Below are 25173 nucleotides of genomic sequence, written 5' to 3' on the forward strand. Positions count from 1 at the left end.
GTGGTAGAACTGAAGGATGAAATCCCTGACTGCAAAAGAATGGACTTGTCCTGATGGCCGAATGATCAGAATTGTTGTAAGCGAATTCAGCCTCGGGAATCAAAAGCGACCAATCATCCTGGACCTTGGTTGCAAAACAGCAGAGGTACTGTTGTACAGTCTGATTAACTTGTTCTGTTGCCCCATTAGTCTGTGGATGATATCCCGAAGATAATGCGCGCTGGATGCCTAAAATTTGGCATAGTTGTTTCCAGAACTGGGATATATACTGGGGTCCTCTGTCGGAGATGATCTTGGAAGGCAATCCATGAAGTCTAAATATGTGTTTTAGGAATATTCCAGCCAATTCAAGCGAGGATGGTAGTTTGAAAAAGGGTGTGAAGTGAGCCATATGGGTAAACAGATCGATGGTAACCATTATGGTTGTATATCCTCTGGATGGGGGTAATTCCACGTAAAAGTCAGTGGCGATGATTTCCCAAGGCCGTGTTGGTAATGCGGGTTGATGAAGGAGACCTGCAGGTTTTCTGTTATCATGTTTGTTCTCATTGCGCACTGCACAAGATTGAATGTAGGTTCTTAAGTCAGCTATCATTTTCGGCCACCAGAATTGCCTCTGTATGAAACGGAGGATGGTAGTGATGCCTCAATGTCTCGAATGGAAGGTGTCATGGCAGAGATTCATGATTTTGTCCCTCAGTTTTTGTGTGGGTATTGCCAGCCGTTTGTCCTTGAAGAGATAGCCATCTTTTGTTATTAAGTTCCATTGATTATTCCTGATAAATTCCTTCCAGAGATGGGAAGAAGGCATTCTTGCACGGATGTCTTCCAGGAGAGAAATGGCTTGTGCCACAAACACGGTATCAGGGAACATCTTCGGAAAGGTCCGTGCTTCGACGGACTCGTAATCAGGACGCCTGGATAAGGCATCTGCGATAATGTTATTTGTTCCAGGAAAGTGATGAATTTGGAATTGATACTGAGCAAAAAAGAAGGCCCAACGGGCTTGACGACTGTTTCTGCATTCCCAGGACTGTAGGACTTGCAAGTTTCGATGATCTGTTCGTACTTGCACTGGATGTTTAGCACCCAAGAGTAGATGGCATCAGTCGGTGAAGGCTTGTCGGGTGGCCAATAACTCCTTCTCTAGGACAGAATAATGGCTCTCACTGGGAGTCAAAGTGCAGGATAGGTAAGCAATAGGATGTTTCATCTTGTCTTGGAATTCTTGTTTTAAGACCGCTCCAATGGCATAGTCTGAAGCGTCTGTTCTACCAACAAGGGCCAATCTATGTCGGGTTGGGCTAGGATTGGAGCTTGAGTAAATTCTTGTTTCAGTTGCTGAAAGGCCGTCTCTTGAGCAGTAGACCATTTAAACGGGGTATCCTTCTTTAGGAGTGTTACAATGGGATGCACTATGTCAAAAAATGCAGGAATTAATTTTCTGTAGAAATTTGCAAGTCCCAGGAAGGATTGAAGCTGTTTCACAGAGGTGGGTGCTGGCCAAGAAAGTATGGAGTCGACCTTGGAAGGATCCAATCCGATTCCTTTGGAGCTCCAAGATAATGAACGGTTTGGTCATGAAAGAGACATTTTTCTGGTTTGGCTAGGAATTTGTGGTCACATAAACGTTGTAAGACTGCTTTTACATGTTCTTGATGGATCTGGGGGTCATTGGAGTAAATCAGTATATCAGGTATACAATGACGAAAAGGAACAGCATATCAGAGAAAACTCTATCCATGAACCGTTGAAAAACCGTGTTGGTGAGACCAAATGGCATTACCAGATACTCAAAGTGGCCAAAGGGAGTTCTGAAGGCCGTCTTCCATTCATCACCTTCCTTTATTCGGATGAGATGGTAAGCACCCCTAAGATTGAGTTTAGTGAAGATGACAGCACCTCAAACTACTTCCAGGATGTCAGAAATGAGTGGTAGCGGGTAGCAGTCTTTGAGAGTACATTGGTTGAGACCATGGTAGTCCAAACAAGGCCGAAGTTCTTTAGTGTCTTTCTTTGGAACAAAGAAAAAGGAAGCACCAGCTGGGGATTTTGAAGGCCGGATGGTCCCATTTGCCAGGTTGATATCCAGGTATCCCCGTAGAGCCCTTTTTTCGGGTTCGGATAATATGAACATTCTCCCGAATGGAATCACTGATGAAGCATCTGTGTCAATGGCACAATCCTCAGGGCTATGGGGTGGAAGAGCTTGAACTATGGCTGTTGAAAACACATCTGAGTTTGTTTGATAGACCTCAGGTACTTGGATAATGTTGGATACACTTAAGGATGATTGCTTGTGGTTCTGGGAGTTCACTGGAGGGTTTTGTAATGTGTCTTGAGACAAGTAGTGGGACATACAAAATTCAGAACCTAGAAATAGAGGTCCTGCTGTCCAGTTGATGTAAGGATTGTGCTTCTGAAGCCAGGGCATGCCTAGAACCATGGGGTATTGAACGGCCTTTATGATATCAAATCGGAGTCTTTCCTGATGGTTGTTTATCGATAGTAACAATTACTTGGTTTGGTGAGTAATGGGTCCGGAAGACAATGGTCTACCGTCAATACCTTCAACCGGTTGTATTACCTCTTTGGGTTCTCGAGGGATGTGATGACTGACAGCCCAGTCGTGACTATGAAAATACCCATGGCACCGCAGTCCACTAGAGCCAGGATGGGGAAAGATTATTTTTCGGTAGATGACAAGAATGTCTGGAGAATCACTTAAGTGTTCTGTCCTGGAGTATTCAAGGAAGGAATGGATTCAGAGCAGGCATCTTTCTTCCGAAGCTGTGCTCCGCTTAGGATCGGGAGCTGGCGTTTCCCGAACGCAGAGGTGGCGCTATTGGGCATTCTCTCACAAGATGTTTATCAGAGGCACAGTACATGCAAAGTCCGGTATTAATCCGACGGATTCTTTCTTGCAGAGAAATTGGTCCACGGAAGGCACCCAATTGCATAGGTTCTGGATCTGAGGCACGTGGAGTGGATGCTTCTTTGGGACAACGGTAATCTGCGGTTGTCCTTGGGGATGTTGTCTTAGTCTTCCTTTTCTATGCCTTTCTCTCCTAGATCCAGAAGTCTATCTGTAGAGAAAGGTCCATGACGCCCTGGAAGGAACTCGGACGGGCTACTCTGACTAGTTCGTCCTTTATCTCATCATTCAAACCCCTTCGTAATAGAGTGAAACTGGCTTCTTGAGACCAATCGGCTTATTTAGCTAGCTGTTTGAAGCGAGTCACGTAAGTGAGCATGTCCTGACTTCCTTGCTGGAAATCAAGAAGTCTTTCTTGTGCACTCTAGACAAGTTCTGGTCGGTCAAACATGGCCTTAAAGGCTTCGACAAACCCATCGTAATTATGCAAGAGCGGGTCTCCCGAATTGACTAAGGGAGTCACCCATGTTAAGGCATTGTCCGTGAGATGAGATATCATGAATCCGACCTTTGCTCGTGGCGTGGAAAAATAGCAGGGTTTGAAAGTGAAGTGTACAAGGCAGGAATCAAGGAAGGGACACAGAGACTTGGAAGATCCATCCTATTTGTCCACTCCCCCCCTACCAGGGCGCTTTCTTTGACCGCGGAATCTCGGGACAAGACAAGCTGTTTTAATGCTGCGTTTTCGGCCTTGAGGTTTTGTACCTCTGTGGTTAATTCTTGCATACTTCTCATGAAGTCTTGGACTGCGGCTTCCATGTCTTTTTCTATATCAGGTATTTGGCGTCTCAATCTGTCACACGTTTCTCTCTTTCTCACCTGTTTTTCCTTGCTTGTGACCTTCTTGGATGCAACTTCCTTCTTTCTCACAGTCTTTGGGTTCCAGCGTGAGGTAGCCGGCTGCCCTAAGCCGGATGGTGTTCAGTATCCAGGAATGTCAGCCAGGAATCCAGGAAGGAGGAGGAGTAAGAGTCCCACGCTCGGAGAGTGTCCGGGATACCGCGGATCGAGCACAAGACGGAATCCGGGATGAGGATACGGGTTAGCGGTTACGGTAAGAATCTGAAAGGGGGTTCCAGGAAACAAGCAAAAAAGGAAAGATAAGCAACTGGAGATAGCACGATTAAAGGACTAGAAACATATGTCTAGCAACTCCAAGCAGTTGCATTGAGACGCGCAGAGCCGCAGGGGCATGCCTGTTTTCTAGTAAGCCGAGTGTTGCGCGCAAAGGCTAGAGCACAGCGTTTCTGGCCTGTCGGCCATGTTGGAAGGATCACTGAGTTCATGTCGCGGTGCATCATGGACCATGAAGTCCAGAAGGGGCGAATTTGGTGGTTCATGACATTAGCTGCTGATCCCAGCATTTCTTTGGGAGCCGTGCGACAAGCACAAATGATGCTCTAGTTGGCACCTCGAAACCCATGAAAGTTGGGCACACATACTCAGCACTAATATAAAATAGGCTTTATGCCTACATGCGGGTGCTGAGAGCACAGTCACAAAGACAGAATCTAAAAGCACCAATGTGTATGGCTAATTTGCCCCTGAGAAACTTACAGGATGAATTCAATTTGCCAGATTGTTTAAATTACTATTTAGCTGGTTTACAGGAAAAAATCCCCCACTGCTTAGTGGTGATAATATTCAAGCATTATTAGTGGCCCTACTAGAGAAGAAAGAGAGCAGGTTTTTTGTATACATTTTGCCATCCAAAATAAAACCTAACTGAACATATTAAATTCCTATTTAGAAGCATGGGCAGGGGATTAGGAGTAAAATAAAAGTCCCACGTATTCGTTCTTACAGTCTGCTGAAAGACAATCCCTGGCTTCCCTCTTAATTGTGGGAACCATAACAATTGGAGAAGGGCCCAGTAAGTCGGCTTGCAAGGATGGGCCAACGCTTTTAAATACAGGCACTGACACATTAGAAGAGGTATGATGACACAAGATTTCAAATATTACAAATTATGTGCTGTTTCGCAGAGATGTATAGAGCAGACGTCCCTGGTCCCTGCAATCCACAATGAGATAATTACACAGCATTGTAATCTCGGCTCTACCATAAATTGCAACAAGGGGTGGAGAAGGAACGAGCAGAAGTTGTAGTCTGTAGGTGGACACATATTTGGAGGTCATTATTAGATGAGAGATAGGGGGGGGAGAGAGAGAGAGAGAGAAAGAGAGCGAGAGAGAGAGCGAGAGAGAAAGAGAGAGAGAGAGAGAGAGAGAAAGAGAGAGTGAGAGAGAGAGAAAGAGAGAGAGAGAGAGAGAACACAGGTATAAGAAACATCAAAAGGGTAAGGGTTAGATATTGCCTTATCAGCTAAATTAGTTAGGCTGGGTGTAGACTACACAAGACTAACTTCAAATTTGTTGAACAAAAGACTAGAGAATTATTTGTTGTCACTGCATGCAAACAAATTATGAGAAAATGGGCCTCATAACACGGTAGGAGGTAACCATGCCGTTATTAGCGGCATGGCTACTCCCTTACCGCATACCGGGTCCGGGTAGGCGGTATGGGGACTTACCGGGTCATTCCGACCCTGGAGGACCCGGTAAGTCCCCATTCCAAATACCATTCCCCATTCCCATTTCAGCCCCCATAGGGCTCAATGGGAATGGGGAAGGAGCTAATAACGGTACCGCAATTTGCGGTACCTTTATTAGCTCTGAAGTCCCTCAGCAGGTCCCGTCCTTAATGCCTGGTCAGACCAGGCGTTAAGGACCGGACCCGCTGAGGGACCTCGTAGTAGGGCGCTAAGGGATTACCGGCTTCGGTGACCTTACCGGTGCCGGTAATCCCTTAGTGCCTAACGTGTAATGAGGCCCAATGTATACAGGAAATGTGTTGACAACACAAGAATGGAAGAAGGCAATTAGAGAGAGTTGTACCTGTGAAAAGCCACTGTCTAAGAGGTGCTGACGGGAAAAGCTGGAAAACGGGAATATTGGGATCACATATTTGCTAGATCATGACATCTGAGTAAAGAGGTGTCCCCCCAATTGTAAAGTATTAGGATTATATTGCAGTGTTTTTGTTACTTCTTATATGCATTAATGAGCTCTATATCTTTTTCCCAGTAATAATTAAAATATAAAGTGAGTAGAATATTAAGGAACGTTGCCACCCCCTCATTTTACCTCTCTCTCACTCCCTCGTATACCCTGGTATTTTATCATTAATACAAAATTTTCCCAGCAATCTCGATTAAAGTGAGATAGGCAATAAAAAGATAATACATCCCCATATAATGTGCAACAGCCATTTGGACTAGGTGAGGAGACAATACAAGTGGAAGAAGGTCTCAAGATGCCTTCTGTGCATGCCAGTGATACTGTGGAGGAGAAAAACAAAACAGATAGCTCTCCCTATTTGAGTGACAGAAGGCAATTGCATACAACACACTGTAGTGCCAGTTTACAAAATCATCATTAGGAGAGTCCGAAATGACCCTTCCATGCATTGCACAACAGGTGCCTGTGGAGTTTGTGTTTCTTTTTTACTCATTTAAAGTGCATCCCCTGTAGGAACTGGTAAGCACTTTATAATGTTTAAAAACGTCCCCCCCGGCTTGCTCCATTGTGCACGAGGGTGCTGGGAGGGCATCTGAATCTGAGCATCTATGATGTGCAACACCTGATGCCCTACATATTTTAGAGAAGTGAATGGATGTGTTACTGCATCTCATCCCCTGTGTTAAAATGTGTTCTGTGAATGACCCCCGGGAGTTTAGTTACATCTGGATTCGAGTTCCTGACTGGTATGCATTGCTAGCTGGTTGAAGTTCATCTGAATGCATAATCGCGTTCCTCTAGTGCCCTCTGCTTTTCTAATCTGCTTCTACATAATCTTAATTTAAAAAAAATACGAATACCTTAGACTACATGAATGGCTAGTAAGTACTGTAATGAGGAATATACTTACTACAATAAAGATTACTTGCAAGAAATCCAGATATCAGCACCCCCTTCCCAGTCCTCGCCCGAGTCCTTACCCAGTCCTATCGAGGGTATAACAAGCAGTGCTACCGTGCAAGCACGCCACATACCGTAGGAAAAGAGACAGCATGGAGCAGATAGCAAGTAATGAAGGTGACTGAGTCACCACCACTGGGGGAACTCATCTTTAAATCGTCCATTGAGGCTGACTGTGGATATTTGAGGACCAAAGGAAGCCACATGTTATGTGATGCAATTCCTTGAAGGTGGTATGTAGGGGATCTCCCAGAGCCCCAAATCTACCCTGGGGTATCAACACACTAGTGTACATGAAGAGACGAATGTATTCTAGAAAGAGAGGTTTCTTACAAGAAGTGGGAGAATGTGTTTAACATTAGCGTTACATTAGGGGAAGAAGCTCAAGGGGAGCAAACGCAGAGAAAAGCAGCCTCAGTACACCATATCCATGAGTGAGCTAGCAGAAAGGGACAGCATGGTGTGTCAGGTCCTGACTGCAGATCCCCTGCCAGTGCAGGACTTGGTAGAGATCGTACCCTGGGTGTACAAGACCTGGCATGGTTTACAGAGTGGAGCCTTATAAAATCCACACAGCAACAGAGAAAACCACCTAGAACTAAAAGGTGATCCACACGAACAGGCTGTTTTCAAGAGAGCAAATCTACCTGTACCATATCCAAAACTAGCACTGGAGTGCCTTGCCACCATGACAATGCTGCCTGTTCCTAACATGGTGGAGAGACATGTTAAGAGTGCAGTGGATGGGGCAGAGGCCGTTGTCCTCCCCCATTTCAACATATAAGGACGCAGAATTGTTTCCACACTAAATTGTGCATAAAATATGGCTATACTTCATTTTGGTTTAAGCAAGCCTTATTACAATCTTTCTATAGCCAATCAGAATTCTAGTTGAATCTTCTTAATTATTATATATAGCAACATTTGTTTAACTGTTGATCATTAAGTGGTTTTGTAGTCAATGGATTACTGCATTATGCCTTAGATATAATGAATGTATATTTGTACATGATATACATGATATACTTATAAACTATAAAACAAAACAAAAAAAAAGGCAAAACAGAGGATGGTAAATGAATCTGAGAGTACGCCGATCAAGACCCATCCCAGCGAAGGGGACATGGCCACGGGGGACACCATTTGCATAATTAACACCAAAACCTATGTTTAAAAGGAGTCAAAAGTCTACTGGCTTTCTGGTTGTTAGGTCAGCATTCCAGAGTGTGAGTTGTGCTGCAGAGAGAGGAGAGGGGGAGAAGCACTAGAGAGACGGAAACGGAAGTGGCGAAACGGGACATGCCATATTGTAACACAGGTGCATGTGGCACTGTTGGACAGGCCAGGCTGTGAGGGAAAACTAGATTAGAAAGCTTGCTGGGAGCCTGAGCCCAAATTCTGGCAGGATCTAGGCCTTGAGTAAAGAAGCTGTAGAGTAATCTACAGGGGGCTGTAGCCCAGATACTGGTGTTAGCTGCAAAGGCACCAACAGCAACCATAGAAGTTTGCATCTGGGCGGAGGAGTTGCAATGACTGCAGTCTGACGAGCACCTAGGTGGGGTGGGAGAAAGCCCTACCAAAAAGACCCATAAGGTAAGAGGGGAAGCTACAGATCTTCACCGTAATAGATCATCAAAGCGCTACAGCAAGATAGGAAGCCATAGGTTTTGCCCCATTGAAACATTCAGAGAAACCCTGGGGAAAGAGGCGTAACAATTCTAGGCTTGCAACCGGTATGAGTTTCAAGGCTACAACATGCCAAGAGAATATTCAACGTCAAGGTCAGTGGTCAAGGCAGAGACAAAGAAGTGTGCCAGGGCACTTGCCATTACCCTGCCACTGTTAGGGATCCAAACGACACTTGTCTGGGTGCAGAGGCCCATCAGAACCTATGATTTAGCTTAGTGATTGGACTTTGGATTTGGGGCATTAGGTTCTCTTATTATTCGCCCCTTCACTGTACACAAGTTAAGCCTCACATCCTGATGCGTTTTCCCATTGAAGTCTACTTTTTTGTTGTTGGTTTAGCTGTACACTAGGGCTCATATGCATTTGTCTCACCCAACCCTGAGCCTGGCCTTCATATAGTGGAACTATGAGAATCTGGAGCAGTAAACCAGGGGTAACCAATGCTCCACAAACCAGAGACACGAAGAGGGGAGAACTACCACGGCTGGCTACCTATATTTAGTCTCGGGAGGATAGCTCAGTGGCAACATGCTCACCTTGGAAGCAAGAGATACGGAGCAACACTGGTTCGACCCCGGGTCCGCGCTTAGAAACCTCTGGGTATTAAGCGCGTTATAAATAACTTGTCATATCATATATCATACACGCAGAGATTTATGTTATGTTATTTTGGATTAGTATAGCACCTCCTGCCCTTTGTTATTGCACCAAAGCACTTTAGGAAGGATGGCCCTTGTGAAGACTGTAGTCTGAGAAGACGAAAGAAAGGAGCCTAGCAGCCCATGCAGCAGTCATTTTAGTTTAAGGAACTGTTCAGACTTGTTCAGGAAAAGCAGCAACAGACGAAAAGTGGATAGAGAAGAGGTGCAGATGGTCTTGAAATGGTAGAGACTATGGAACAGCTGGTCCGAATCTTTTGTGGGACTCATCTGTATGATAAGGGTGCAGCGCTATAGGAGGAAAGGTAGCAGGGATAAAGTTTATGCTTCGCTAGAGCAACAGTGTATATTTGAGGGTTCCGCTATACTTTACATCCAGCATTCATGTAGAGTGAATCATATGCAGAGCCATGCAAACTAAAGGACAATCTTAGAAAGTCAGGAATCCAGCTGAAGCAATTTTACTTGACACTCATGCAGGGTGAAAAGAGTAAATTGGGACCTTACGTCTGCTGCGAGACACAGTGATAAGGAGCCAAAATATAATGTTGTATTTTTGTATTTTATGTTGCTTTATGAAGCGATTTACACCAAAGCGCTTAACAACGAGGTCAAAGAGCGGTACAGTAATAATGATAATACAACCAGGGAACCAAAAAGTTACAGGGAAAGTAAATGGGCCTTAAGGCCATAGTAAATGAGAGAATAGAAAGAAAAAAGTGAAGAGAGGGGAATTGTGTTCCAGTTAGAAGGGCCAGAAGAGAGAAGGAACAAAAGCATGATTGGCACAAGGAGGATGGGGAAATGCTGGAAGGAATTGAGACTGGGAACGAAGAGACCAAGCAGGAAAGTACCACGGGGAAAAGAAGGATATGAAGGAGCAAGATTGTGAAGAGATTTAAAGACAAGACAGAGGAAGTTGAACTTAAGGAGAATGAAGGCAAGAAATAGCTGCAGCGTCACGTGGGGCAAGTGAGAAAAGAAGAGAAATATAAGCTTTATAAATATATCTAAGAGGGCACAGGCGAGAATTAGGAAGCCCGAAAAGAAGGCAAGAGCAATAGGAAAGACGGGAAAAGATAAGCGATGAGATGAGATCAACAATTTAGAGTCATGGATGGTGAGAAAAGGTCGGACTTCATGAATATTAAACAGATGAAACCTAGAGGAACGAGTAAGAGAAGACATATGGGGGAGATATAGAGAGAGGAGTCAAGTTACACGCCAAGATTGCGTGCAGAAAGAGTAATAGGAAGTAAGGAAGGAGGAAAAGAAATGGAGGCAAGAGGTATTGGATGGGGATGGATGAGGTGAAAAGTACCTCTGTTTTAGAAGAGTTAAGGACAAGAGAGTGACCTAACATCCAAGATTGGATAGCCAGAAGGTAAGAGATCAGAGTGGTATGAATAGAAGGGGAGAAAGCAGAAAAGGATAACAAAGAACAGCGTATCGTGAGCATAGAGATAGTGAGATAAACCAAAGGAAGAAATAGTAGGGGCAAGGGGAGAGGTGTAGAGCGAGAAAAGTAGTGGCCCCAATTCCAAACCCTGGGGGACACTGTGGGAGAGTGGGGGAAGATTTGCCAGTCCAAGAAACAGAATAAGTGTGGTTAGACAGATAGGATTGGAGCCAACGAAGAACAGACCCAGAGAATCCAAGAGAGGAAAGAGAAGAAAGAAGGAGAGAGTGATCTACAGTGTTGAAGGCAGCAGACAGGTCAAGAGGAATCAAGAGGGGAGAATGTTTTGCATGACTTGCTGAGAGAAGTCAGTCACAGACAAAGAGGAGAGCATTCTCAGTAGAGTGACAGGGATTGAAACCTGATTGAAAGTGGGGAAGGTTATAGTTAGAAGTAATAAAAGAAGAGAATTGAGAATAAGCAAGATGTTCCAAGAGTTTACAGAGATAAGGTAGAAGTGATATTGAACAGAAGTTAGAAGGGAGAGAGCGGTCAAGAGAGGGTTTTTTTAAGGATGGGAAGAATGGTGGCCTGCTTAAAAGAGGACGGCAAGGATGAGGTTTGCAGAGAAACGTTAAACAGTGCCGTGAGATAGGGCAATAGAGAAGGGTATAATATCAAGAGACCTTTGTAGGAGAATACATTGAAACAGTCTTACCTTGTAGGTCAGTGCGTCTGCATTGCTCAATTTGAAGCAAACATGAGCTGGGCTTGTGAGATTAAAGTGATGAAGGGGAATCAAGTTGCCATAGAATAGGTCCAAACACTTTTATTTTGATCTACTTGTAGACACCTGGATTACAGAGGGCTATAAAAGGAGTGATTTGAATAGACGCTTCCCTATTCATTTCTGCGGAATGTTTTGAATGCCTGTATAGGAGAGCGATCCCAGGAGATGGGTTACCAATTCGATGCCACTAATCTAGATTTGATCTCTGATGAAATAGTGGTGGGTCGTAGACTGAATTCTGCAGAACGTGTCTGCCATATTTGTAAGGTGTGTTTGTGGGTGTAAATGCAATATGTACCCCTAAAAATCCTTTCAGTAGCAACCTTTGGGAGGGGTCGCATGTCAGAAATGCCAATCGGTCATGTTTGCAAATCCCTGAAAAGTGAGGTTTCCTCATATATGTCATACTTGTCACAAGAATGGTATACTTGAACAAACCTTAGGCTTGTGCTTGTGTGCAAACTGCTTAAGGACAGAAATATTGTGTATGGCTTAGCATGATAAGAGATTTGAGCCTTCCACAGTTTCATGTTGAACCTGGGCCCACGAAAGGCCTGGTTCTATAGAAGGGAAAGCTGGAAGAAAGCAGGTGCACTTTTAAATGAGGGTAGGAATTCGACCATTGCTGCAATGGGAGCCAAAGCCCTGGACCGGACTGCCTGGAGGTTTCCAGGTCCTGCTAGGACCTTCATGGGAATTCTTCCAGTAGTGTGAGCCAGAAATCCTCTTGGGCTGAGGCTGGGTGCTTATGGGAGTTACTTTACATAATCCAGCCTTTGAATAGCCTTCTCAACCTGGGCTGCAGTTAGTGTGACCTGCTAATAGAGGGCATCATGCGAATCTTAGGTCGAAAAAAGGGCGTAGAGTCTGGTTACTACTAGAATAGATTTCCAGGTCTATCTTCTGTTCCAGTTTTTCTTGGTGTTTAGGGGACTGCTACCTGTTGCCTTAAGGATGCTTCAAGTGCACACCACTATTTTGAAGGAATTGGGAAAGAACCTCATTTTTGATAATAATACAACACAATCCTGCCAATTAGGCCCATTACATTCATATTACACACATTTTGCCTGCTTTCACCGTGTGTTTTTGTCTTTCGAACAAAACTGATTTTAACTCATTTTCTGTTTGTACGAATGTTCACCTTATCCTATAACCAGGAGACGATGTAGGAAGGTGCACCTCCACCTTCCTTCCCTTATCTAGCCACTGAACCCACTAGTGAGCACCAATATGAGAAATGGGAAAGGGTAGGGCGATAGAACCTCTGAAACCCTTAACCTCAGGAACAATGAACACTCAAGTCTGAAAAGAAGCTCATACTTTAACATTGTAAATAAGAAGGAAAGAAAAGCTTCAAAATGTTGTAGCCTAATCTTAGAGCATACAACAACATTACTTGAAAGCAACCGGAGGGAAAAAGGGCTTAATGGGTGATGACCGTAAAGTTATCAAACCAAACATAGGTCGCAAGCTATTTAATGTATTTAATAAAATGGTAATTGAAATGGAATGAGGGAGAGGCTCTAACTAAGCCTCTGATTGTTTGGTTCCCAGGATGCTTGAATTGCCAGCCCATGGGACCTGCACAGAGGGGGCAGCAAGACCTGAAACCCCACATACAAAAAAAGAGTGAAGTATACAATTGGAGGACAGGACATGAAATAGCATGGGACCACATCATTTCTGAAATGCAGATTAACTCCTGGATGCCATTATTTCTGTATTGGAATCACTTATTCCATGGAAGGCCATGGCCCTGTAAACCAATGCCCTATCTTGCCAGGCCAAGAGCTTAATGGGTGTCATGGCCAGGAATCAAAATAAAACTTAGAAACAAAAAATAAGGTTCATAGGTCTTTATTGTAACAGAAAGCTTAGGAATTAGGTTTAGCTGAGGATGTTAAACAAGGATCCAGCACATGGTACACTCTTCAGGGCCAGAGTCCCCAGTGCTTCCCTCTCTCCTTTAAGTAACACCTTTTTGGCAGGAAGCATACTGTCACTTACAGTCTCTGGAGTTTTAAGTGCCATGCACTTCATTTTTGGTAGTAGCTGTAGATGTCTTGGCTTTCATAGAGGTCAGGATGTTATATGTATATTGTAGAAGGGGCTGCCACCATGTCATTTGGTGTTTAGGGTCTAGGCAGCAGTCTCTGTGACATCCTTTGCTGGATCATGGCAGACTCTCGGGCTCTTAGGCTTAACCTCCTGGCAGATGGCTAGAGATGTCCATTAGTTTGACTTCTGCACCAAGCCAGGAATCTCCTCACTTGTCAGTGTCTAAGCCTACCCATTTCTGATGTATCTCTCTTACCACCTTCGCTTTGTACTCTTCTCAATAACCTTTGGCTTATTCTCTTCCTTTCTTTCCTTATTGACATTCTGCTGTGCTCTAGTGTGATCCCATCTTCTCCTCTTATTCCATCAGTGATCTTTGCTCATCCTCTTTCAGATACTGATTCCTCCACACTACTAATGTCTCCACCCTCTCTCCATTCCTTTCCTCCTTTCTATGTTCATGTTCTTCTTTTCTCCAAAATGATCCTTTCCCTCTCCTTTTTCTTCTCAATTCGTAAGTTCACTTCACAAGAGCACAAGGGGCCCACTTCGGTGGTGATTGTGCGCAGTTCAAATGTCCTTTAACATTAACATTAACATTAACTCTTAATGATCTCTGGCTGCCCTAAGAAAATGCTCCTCCCGTTCTTCTGTATCACCTTCTCTTGTCTGTTTTGTTGATGGTCCAATCCTCCACTCCAAACTGCTCCTCTACTCCTCCTTTATCATCTCTGTCTCCTCCTTTCTGTCTTCTGATGATCTCCTCTTCGCCTCCAAACTGCTCCTCTTCTCCCCCTTTATTACTTACTTACCGCCCTCCTCTCTTGATTGTCTCCTCTGTCCTATAAAACTGCTCCTCTCTTCTTCCTCGATTGCTGTATCGTCCTCCCTGTCACTTTCCTCCTTGCCACTCAGGAATGCATTGCCTAAATCGTCTCACCTCCAACGCCTAACTCCCACAATCCTTTGATCATGCCTCTCCATGTCATACACTTATGTGCAAGTGTTCCGTTTTTTCAAGTGATTAACTACCAACAGCCTTGCAAGCAAGTATTGTCAATGGTGCTGGCTTTGCTGAACTACAAGATCACCCACTGAACTGAATATGCGAGCAGGGCCCTGCGTGGTTCTGCTCTCTGAAGCTTTATCTTCCTCGGGCACCATCTTGGAATTAGATGGTCCGGGATCGTACTCTGCATTTGTGAGTGTGCTGTGTACTGTTGCATCATTCCAAGAAGTTAAGTGAAGAGAGCTCAAAGCTGCATGGAATTTGACATGCCTAATTGCATCAGCAAGAGGTCTCGCGAATGGATACGCATGGTCCGTTTCCGCATTCTTGTCACTTTGTAAACCATGTCTCTATTCTTGGCTGTGGACAACCAAGGGTGTTTGCAGGCATGGGTCACATCCCTTGGCAGTCACCACAGTCCTCTAATTTTGGAGACCAATCACTGTTTCTCAAAATCAAGTGCTAGAAAAAAACGTCCACAATATTAATTTGCCAGCATTCCTGTGAGTTTTCCAATATAAAGGCAGTCTTGCACCTTTTCGGGAATTACCAGAGGGTCTGCTTCCCTATAGCAAAAAGGGTTCTTTAAGCTCAAAGGTGGGGACATAAATACAGGTTAGGTATGTGGTGGAACAAGACTGACTATTTGGGGTACCATGCCATAGCTCTATGAAAGGGTTAGCCAAGACCCTTTAAGTACACAAATGGGGAATGAAGTTCCTTTCCCCTTTCTTTCTTAAGGGGTGTCCTTTAAGGAAGCCATTATGTTTCCTCCCAGGTGTACTTAGCCATTCCTTACAAGAGTTGTTAGGGTGTAAGAAGTGAGGGATAACTTTAAGGATGTTGATGGACTGGGATCATGGGGCATACTCCAGGTACCTCCTCTGGGTCTTACATTCTGGAGCTGATATTGGCATCCATCCCCCAAGGTTTCCCCAGTCTCATCGCCAAGCCTCAGCCATTTATTTATTTTTACATTTATAAAGCGCTCACACAGCCCGCAGGCATCGAGGCGCTGTTACAGGAATTGTTTGTTTTTCTTAGTTGCGTAATTGTTTTTTTTTTTTTGTCTTAGTTACGTATTTATAACGCGCTTAAACACCCGGAGGTTTCTAAGCGCGGACCCGGGGATCGAACCTGTTGCTGCTTAGTGTCGTCTTGCTTCCAAGACGCGCACGCTGCCGCTGAGCTATCCTCCCGGGACGGGAGCCATGGGACATCATCACATGGGATAGCCTTAGTGTCCAGATTAAAGAAACCTGAAGGAGAGAGAAGGGGGTGGAATAACCTATTGTTGCCTGACACCATGGGATCCGACTGGGGAAATCACTGCAAGGGTGAATGCCATATTTTTGACATCCCCTAACACCTCACTGCCAACAGCAATTTCTGTATCCTGACAAGAGGAGTAATGAGGCCCCAGGCATGCCCTGAGGAAGTCCTTATAGCTCTTGGAACGATTTCCCCCTCTACTATATAGCCCTCTCAATCTAGCTACTATACTTTTGAATTTGGGTATTGCTGATAGAAACATGGACATAGTTCAACATGCCTCATGTGGGTCCTTACTTGCCCAGATAGCTGAGAGTGAATGCCACTTAAAAGAACACCACATAAAGCCACATTAAAGAAAACACATACAAAAAAACATTACACCTGACAAACTCTTATCCCTCCTCCTTCCTTCCATGAACACTCTCTTAAGCAACTTGTATCCTGACTCCCTTGTGGAGCTCTACAACAATACTATGACCAAGGCCTTTGACACCATTGCGCCTCTTCAAACTACGTAAGAGCAGACAGCAGGCACACCTCAATGCCTGGTTTACCCCTCATCTTAAAGCACTAAGACTCCAAAAAGGAAAATTAGAAGCCTTGTGGCGACACTCCCCCTCAGATGAAAACAAGTCGCAGTTAAACTACTTTGCCAATACCTACAAAAAAGAAATAATTTGCACCAACAAAGATCTTTTCAATGAAAGAATATCTAACGCCAGCTCCAACACCAAGGAATTGTTTGTGATCCTTTGGGAGCTAGAATCCCCCACACCCCCTACAGACAATTTACCTAAAGACAAATAATGGTGCACCAGCATCTAGAACGCCCTAGCCAACAAAATAACAACACTACAAATTAAAATTGCACAAAAAAAGCCTCCATGCCCTCCACCGAACCGCAACTCATCAGCCCCAATAAAGACACGCCCAATCCAGTACCGTTCAAATTTACCAAAATATCCATACTGGAAACTGAGAAAGTCATTGCATCTCTGAAGCCATCTAACTGCAAGGGCGACGATTGCCCTGCCCAACTAATCAAAGATGCTACAAGAGATTTAGCGCCCTTCATCTCAAAGTTAATGATTGCCTCTTTCTCAACCAATACTGTCCCAAGCAATTTAAAAGAATCATGGGCTTTACCTCTCCTCAAGAAACAAACCCTAGACCCGTCCATCCCCACCAAAAACAGGCTCATCACCACAGTACCCTTCCTTCTTAAGATAATAGACAGAGTAGCCTACTTAGAAATTCAGAACTATCTTGAAGCTAACCAGTTTTTGGGCTCCCGCCAATCTGGATTCAGACCTCAACAATAATTTACCTTAAGACACAAATTGACGAGCTCAGCGACAAAGGAAACACTGCCATGCTGCTCCTCCTTTGACCTGTCAGCAGCCTTCAACCTGGTGGACCATGCAGCTCTGTGCAAACACCTAGCGTCAGCAGCCCACTTCTCAAGTGAAGCTAAAGCCTGGGTCCAGTCATTTTTAGATAACAAAACAATGAGAGTTTTCTCCACATCGGCTTCAGCGGATCCGATCCAGACAACATGCGGTGTACCACAAAGTTCTTGCTTCTCGCCAACTATGTATAACATATTTACCAAGCCCTTATTGGACAAATTGGACAGGCTGGGTGTCACCTACACGAATTATGCAGACGACACCCAGATCCTCATTCCCCTTTTGGGCAACTTTGTCTCTGATACGGCCTTGGTAAATGAGATATACCTCCTCATTCAGGCATGGGTGGCAACTCATGGTCTCCGCCTGAATGACGACAAAACTGAGATCTTAGTTCTTGGATCCGCAGCCAACCTAAAAAACTTAACTCTAACTATTCTGCTTTCAATATTGATAGTAATATAATCACAGTAGCTAAAGAAGTGAAAACGCTAGGATTTTATCTGGACTCCACCTTAACCTTAAGGAAACAGGTAAACTCCCTGGCATCATCCACCACCTACACCTGCAAGCTTATTAGGGCATGCAGACCATTTCTAAAACAAGCCAGCTGCATCATCAAAGCCAATGCCTTAATGCTGTCAAAATTGGATTATTGTAACGCCCAATACATGGGAACCAACAAATATATCACACACAAAATCCAAACGTTGAAAAATAATGCCCTGAGAACTGCCCTGAACATACCTAATAGAGAACATGTATCCAATATGAGAAGAGAACACCACTGGCTAAAGATAAGCAACAGAATCCTACTCAAAACAGTCTTGTTAACATTTAAGTGCCTCAATAACGCAGCCCCCTCCTACCTGACGGAGGGAATAGTCAGAAGAACGTTGACTCGTCTCTCCAGAGCGGCCAACTCGTACAGCCTTCAGATACCTAGATTTAGGCTATAAAAAGTTGCCCAGTCCTGGAATGCACTCCCTCTTGATATCAGAATGAACCAGTCCTATCACCGCTTTAGGCGTAACACCCTCCACTCGCTACGTTCCAATGATGTATGATCCTTACAACTAACCAATATGTACCCATGTACCAGCCTCCAGAACTTTCTCTTGCATTTCATTGTACCTCTTGTATTTACACTTGTATTTGACTGCACCTTTGTAGCCGGCCTCTGCCTTACTGTATCCCTTCTATGAATGTACCCCATTGTATTTTCCTTAATATGTAACCAAGCTTTAAGTATCCTTTGTACCTTATTGCACCCAGTTACCTAAGGGTTCGGTGCGCCCTACAAATTAATAAACAAACAAACAAACAAACAAAGCACTCTACACGTGTGCCTTTACATTAATCGGCAAAGGGGTATGCTCCATTGGGTCAAAGCATACCCGCTACTTGGAAACTGATTGCCAACTTCAAGTTGAGTGGCCAAGCGACTTAATTTAAACAACTGCATATACAGTAAAGCATAACGGTGGCAGGTAAGTACAGCATGCACTTCCCAGGATCAGTAAATGCATAGTCCTGTAGTCTGTACTTCCCTATACCCTTTAACATGTGCACGGTACCCCTACTCCTGATACTCATACTTTCCCAATGGCTGGATTTCCATTATGCTCACATTGATAATATTCAGTGGCTGTGACAATATGAGGTGGGACAGAAGGCCACGCTGGAACGGAAGCTAGAAGACCATCTCTATCCCTGGAGGCCTTAGGGGTTAGCTCCATGAACTGAAACATATCTCCAACCACTGCAAACGTCTGGAAGCTTCATTTGAAGGCAGAACAGGTACGCAGATAGATGGGTCATCCAAGTCTGATGAATCCATGAAGCCCCCACTGGATGATCACAGGAAGTATTGTCTTGGACATCTCAATCCTGAAGTTAAGATTCTCACTAACTGGTTAAACCCTTTGAGGTTGATGACAGGCTAGTAGCCCCCTGAATGCTTCTTAGCCAGGAATACTTTGGAGTATTGTCGCCTGGCCCCGACCCCAAGGAGCAACCAGAGCGATTGACAATGCCATTTATAATGCATGGGCTTTGATGCAGCCTACTGATCCAGTCCATTCCTTACTAAGAATGTAGGGTTGGTATACAGGGTGATGGTGGACACACTCAATTGTCTAATCGGCAAAGATACTGTCCAGGACGCTATGATTGGAAAAAGAAGCCTTCTAAGCCTCCAGAAAATATCAGACCATTTGCCCGTTGACACGAAGATACTCATGGCAGAGTCAGGCATGGTCAGGCAGTTTCCTCAATTTGAGAAGTGAATGAAGCACCTCTTCCTTTTGCTCTTCCTGTGTTAACGGGAGGACAGCACATCATGTCAGGTGGCATTCACAGTGGAAAGCTTGTGAGAGAAGCAAAACATTTCTTTGTCAGGCCATCCTCCAACTGCGAGCCGTTTAATTGTCTATTGGTGAGCAAAAACGTAACTGGATGGAATCTTCATAGCTACCTCCCGGAATATCGAATTGATGGGGCAGGCATGCTTCCAATTTAGAAGTGCAGAACTGGGAGGTGTGTATGATAAAATGCACATCTCACCTTGCAGGACAGAGTGAACGTCTTTTGGGGGACATTATGCCACTGATGGAGCATCTCATCCACGAGATGCAGAGAGCAGGTTTTAACAATAGTTAAAACCTAGAACAGGTGCCCCGCCCTGAATACCTGCCATCTTGCCTGTGGAGACAGACGGTACTGCAGTGGCGCCAGGAGATGCCGTGAAGGTGGACCAAGGAAGAGGTCCTATTCAACATAGATTTTTTATTAATGTTGAAAAGCAGGATGAATACATCCTCTCCTTTTGGAAACCCTCTACTTAAACATACAGGACACTGTGCAATTTATTTTGTGGAACAAACCTTTGGCCTCTAGCTTTATATCAATAGAATGTATAACTTTGTTGCTTAGCTGTTTAATCTATATTTGTTCTGGCAAAGAACGTGATCTTTTATAAAAATCCTTGTTGTGTCCGTGTTTTGGATGCAGTCAACAAATGACAAGCTTCGTCATAGCCTGTAGACATCTTGCAGTCAGACATTTAAATAAAAAGAGTGAGATCCCTGTTGGATCCCATTATGGTATTATGATGAGGCAGCACCTCGTGAGGGTTTCGATGCACTGCGTGATGCGCTGTGTGAGATGCTGAAGGTGTCAGTCTGAGACTCCATACTTGGAGTGGAGAAGAAGGGTTGATGCCTTGCTGGGGATAGATGGTGAATCCATCATTCTTCACTCAGAGAAGTATTATTCCAGAGGCCAGGCTAGCTTTGCTGAAAGCAAACAAGTCGATGTCTGCATTGCGGGCAGGGTGGATCACATGACTGTATACATTTGGCTTATTGTGAAAGTCACATTTCTCAGCAGGTACACATGCAGGCATGTACCTCAGAAGAGGGTTGACACTGTTAACTATTCGGCTTTGTACATTTTCTACGATGAAAATGTGCTGCTGGATAAGATATATGTATGTATTTTTAGATGTTTTTGTACAGGTTTATGATTCAATTCTCCTTGATTTATTGCTGCATTTGTTTGTCAGTGATTTTGTATTGTGGTTTTGACCTTATTGTATGCCTGTTCAAGTTGCAGTTTTATGTTTAATGGATTTCATCTGGATAAACATGATCATCATAGTTATGTACTATAGATACAAATAAAAATGTTGCATTGAACGTAATGGTAAAACGGCAAGGCAGGTTTCCATTAACTTATTAATATGTTCATTGCTTTTTTCTATACTATATCCCTTTGGGTTAAAGAGTGTTCTGTTACTTCAAGTTTGGAAGGACAATGTTTTCACAGGTATAAAAGTATATATGTATTAGAATTTCCTGTTGCTTTTTGTCTGTCAATTGGCATCAGACTAGAGTTAGAGATTGGAAGAGTACCAAAGTCATGCTCAACATAGTCTCTTCTTGTCCACTCAGGTATGGAGAGGCGCTATGCGTGCGCTAACTTTGGAGAACAGGGTGTGACAGTGGGCTGCTGGGACACATACCGCCATGACATCGACTGCCAATGGGTGGATATCACGGATGTCGACCCAGGTGATTACATCTTCCAAGTAAGTGCCATTGTTTTGCTGCCCCTCTTTTAATTCTTCCATTATGATATCATATGATATGTTATTTGTATCGCACTCGTACACAAGTGTTTCAGAGCGCGACTAGGCAAGGGAGGGGAACACGGGAGAACATAACACAACAACGATCTTACTAGGCCCAGTGACATTGAGAACGCGCAAGTGCATGGGAAAGGGAAAAAGGGAAAAAGTGCATGGAAGGGGGAGAGTGGAAGGTGCGGAGCAGAGGAGAGCAGAATAAATAATAAATAGAACATTGAGGCAATAAACAGTAGTAGTGCAGCCGGCAACTGGCAAGTGCTGTGTTTAAGGCAGCAGACTGGGTAGTCTGATAAGTGCATAAAAAGAAGAAAATAAAAATGGGGGGGCTGTATGGGTGCAGATACAGTCCCACGTGCAAGGGGTGGCCGGGAGGCAGTGCAGGAGGGTGGCAGTGTGAGCAGGTACCTGGGCCCAGGGGACAGAGGGTGGCTAGGTGCACAGTGCCAAGAGAGAGCAGATCAGCAGGGAGGGGGGGCGAAGGCAGAAGCAAAGAGGAAGGTCTTGAGGTGCTTCCGGAACCGGAGATGGTTCTCCTCAAGTTTTAGAGTGGCAGGGAGGCTGTTCCAGAGGGAGGCCCCAGCCGAGGACAGAGATCTACCCCCAGCACGTTTCTTTGAAAAACGATTGACCCGGAGGGAGTTAGAGGTAGAGGAGCAAAGAGCTCGAGAGGGGAGGTATTTGCGGAGGGATAGCTGAAGGTATTTTGGACCCAGGCCCCAGAAAGCCTTGTGGACGATGCAGAGGTTTTTGAATTTAATCCTTGCATCCACTGGGAACCAATGGAGTGGCCAATTCTCACCAGATGATGAGTATTTACTGAAAAGATAACTTGCAAGAGTTATAACTCAGCACTTTCTGAAGTAATGCGGGAACAGACAACATGGCAGATAGATGTCACTGAAACACTTCCATTTTAGAAGATAAAGGATCTAATTCCAGAAGATATACAGCAGGTGGTTAATTGCCACTCCAGTGTATATGCCAAACTTTTGGGTGGTAATGCCAGTGGTATCTGTATTCAATATGACTGATGGCAGTATTGCATTTTCCTCAGTGTTTAATACCTAGTGGTAAATACTGCCAATGGTAAAAATAGCACATGCGGGTAACATTTGTTTTTGTGCTTTCTGAATTTTCGTTAATTCCACCAGTGAAAAAAATGCTTCTTTGGCAGTAAAATTCCACTCTCACTGCATGGAGTACACGAGTTTCAATGCAAATACACATGTACACAGAGGAAAACCAAGGGCATCCGGTGGACCAATGAGGATAAAGGCAAGATGGATAGCCTACAAACATGGCTGAATTGTATAGGTCAGTGGGTAGATGAGCCCAGCTCTATTTCATGAATTCTAGAAAGTCTTCACGTTTGTTTAAAGCAGTGATGGTATGTACAGCAACATGATTCCAATAGAAGCAAGTAGGTTGCCCCTTGCTCCGGCACTCTTAAACTATAGGTACTGCAGCAGTGAGTGGTCTCTAATTAGTGGGTGACACTCGGATTTGGATGTCCTCTTCCTGAGTAGTCTATAGGGTATGCATAGGGCTTATACATCCTCACACTTTGGATTTAACAGAATAAATAACAATGGGCAAATAACTCATTAATTCCCTCAATTAATAACTGTCTGTTCTTTGTATGTGTCAGCTTTCTGGGAAATTGGAAGATAAATGTGCCCCTTAATTGACTGCGACTAAAGTTGGTATGATGCAGGCCACGAATCAGCTTTAGCAAGTTACCCGAAAACAATGCATTGCCATGTCCCAACATGGCTGTCACGCAAGCCTTTGGTAAACTAGACGTTTTGTTTTTAAAAAAACTAGCCTGATCCACTTCAGGTGTCTATGATGGTTAGTGGGCAGAGGGACGTCACGTACTGTATCGCTTTCTGCTTTGAATGCGAATATGCTTAAAGCAGGGTATATTGCCATTCACACAGGAGGTACATTCTTGCCATAGTTAGGCCAGAAAGCATCTTAGCGTTGGTTCTTTTTAGAATCTGGATGTAGGCAAAGGCAATATAATGTCTTTCATTTCATAATAATTGTACTAGAAATTCTGTACTTGAAGACTTTCTGGTTCACTTATTTAGACTTTAAACATGTATGGAGCTAGGAATGCATAGGTTACATTGAATTTATAAAGCTAGGAACACCCAGTTTAAAGGTTGACGTAGTTTCACACGGGTATGAATGACATTTCATTCTTCCATGATGCAGAAGTTGGTGCTAGACGGGACTGACAGGAACCCTATGGTCAAGACAAGTTACCAGTGATGAATCAGATTCAAGCCCTCATTGTCTACCAACGCAGGAGATGGTTATAAAAAGAGGCAAACAGCTTTTGACACCCTGATCACTTTGGAAAGATAGCAAAATAGGATGTAATAGTCATGGATGTTATAAGCAGCGGAAAGATTCAAGAAACTCAATATCAAATAGTCTCCCTCATCAAAGGTATTTAGAGCATTACTCTGAATGCCCAAGGATCGTCTCTATGCTATGCAGGGGGCACACGCATGATCAGCATCAAGTGTAAAGCAAACATGAAAAGTGTTATTAAGTGGCTAACGTAGCCTTTGGTGTCAGTGTGCAATTACTTTCTTACTGTGGCATGGCATTTGTTACTTTTTATTTGACATTAAGGGTAAAGCAAACATGATGAGTGTTATTACGTGGCTAGACTGGATAACATTGCTGGCTCCAGTCTAGCCATGTATTCTTTGTGTATCATGGCATGTTTGTACTTTACATCAAGGGTAATAGAAAACATAAGTGTGATAACTCTGTACCCTGGCTATCTTGGTATAGCCAGTCTGGATATACTTTATTTCTGTGGCATGGCATTGTTTACTGGGTGAGAGTCCTTATGTGGTAATACTGGCATGTGGTAATGTATGGGAACAGCCAGCATGAAAATGTTTTATTTACTGACATAAATTGCGGGCAAAGCCATTAAAATGCATTGAAAATAGTCCTGTATGCGGTTGGTGACTTCCGTCTATTTGTTCTTTTCATGTGCTACCATACAACATTGATTGCAAACTGTCTAGCTTTTTATCTAATTTTCACAGAAAGTGCTGTAAAATGCTAAATTTTAACCCTTTATTTTAAATATTTTCTCTGGCGGAGAACCTGCCCAAATCCCTCATGTTTGGTTCAAGTTCCCTCGCTGCACTCTGTCTTTCCTGCATATTAGAAATGTGCATTTAGGTCCCCCTAGTTCAAAAAAGGCGCAACTGGTGGTAAGTGTGAAAAGTTAGTAGCAGTAGGCCTGCTATAACACTGAAACAAGACCAGCCCCCCCCCCAGAGAAAGCCTTTTACATGTTCACTGAGACAATATAGCTCAGTCAGCAGAGTACCAGAACTTGTCAGGGCTACTATTCTTTTAAGGGACCATACTGAATTTGTCTGCAGAGCACGCCCTAAATCATTTAGAGAAACAACTGAAATGATGTCCCGGGGGGAATGACGTGGCACTCCCTCATTGGCAATTTTCCAGGCTATACGAGCCGGTATGGCTCTGAAAATCTGTATGAACTAGAGATTAGCCAATGAGGGAAGGCCTTACTATTCCACCAGGCTTGCTAGCCACATGGCTCTCAGGGCAGTGCTCCCATGATGAGAGGGAGTACAGCGTTGGCTTCCAGCGTTGCATGGCTGTCAGCATAGGCTCCCTCTCATCATGGAACACTGCGCTGAAATCAGCCATGGCTCTCAGAGCCATGTGGGCCCTGAAGACCTTGTTAAACACCCTTGCTGGAGGTCTATAAAGCTCAATTGTAGGGCCTACATATGTAACTGGTGGCCTGACA

General features: G+C 44.1%; 1 protein-coding gene across 2 annotated transcripts in view; it reads left to right on the forward strand.

Moving 5' to 3' along the window:
- LOXL4 (lysyl oxidase like 4) overlaps window positions 1-25173 on the forward strand; it is a 321773-nt gene that overhangs the window by 291731 nt on the left and 4869 nt on the right. For both annotated transcript variants that reach the window (XM_069611542.1, XM_069611543.1), the window contains exon 13: window positions 21160-21296. In XM_069611542.1, the coding sequence (XP_069467643.1) occupies window positions 21160-21296 (137 nt within the window). The remainder of the gene's footprint in view (window positions 1-21159; window positions 21297-25173) is intronic.

This window comes from Ambystoma mexicanum, chromosome 8, assembly GCF_040938575.1.
Source record: "Ambystoma mexicanum isolate Mex_15411 chromosome 8, UKY_AmexF1_1, whole genome shotgun sequence".
NCBI classification, from domain to species: Eukaryota; Metazoa; Chordata; class Amphibia; order Caudata; family Ambystomatidae; genus Ambystoma; species Ambystoma mexicanum.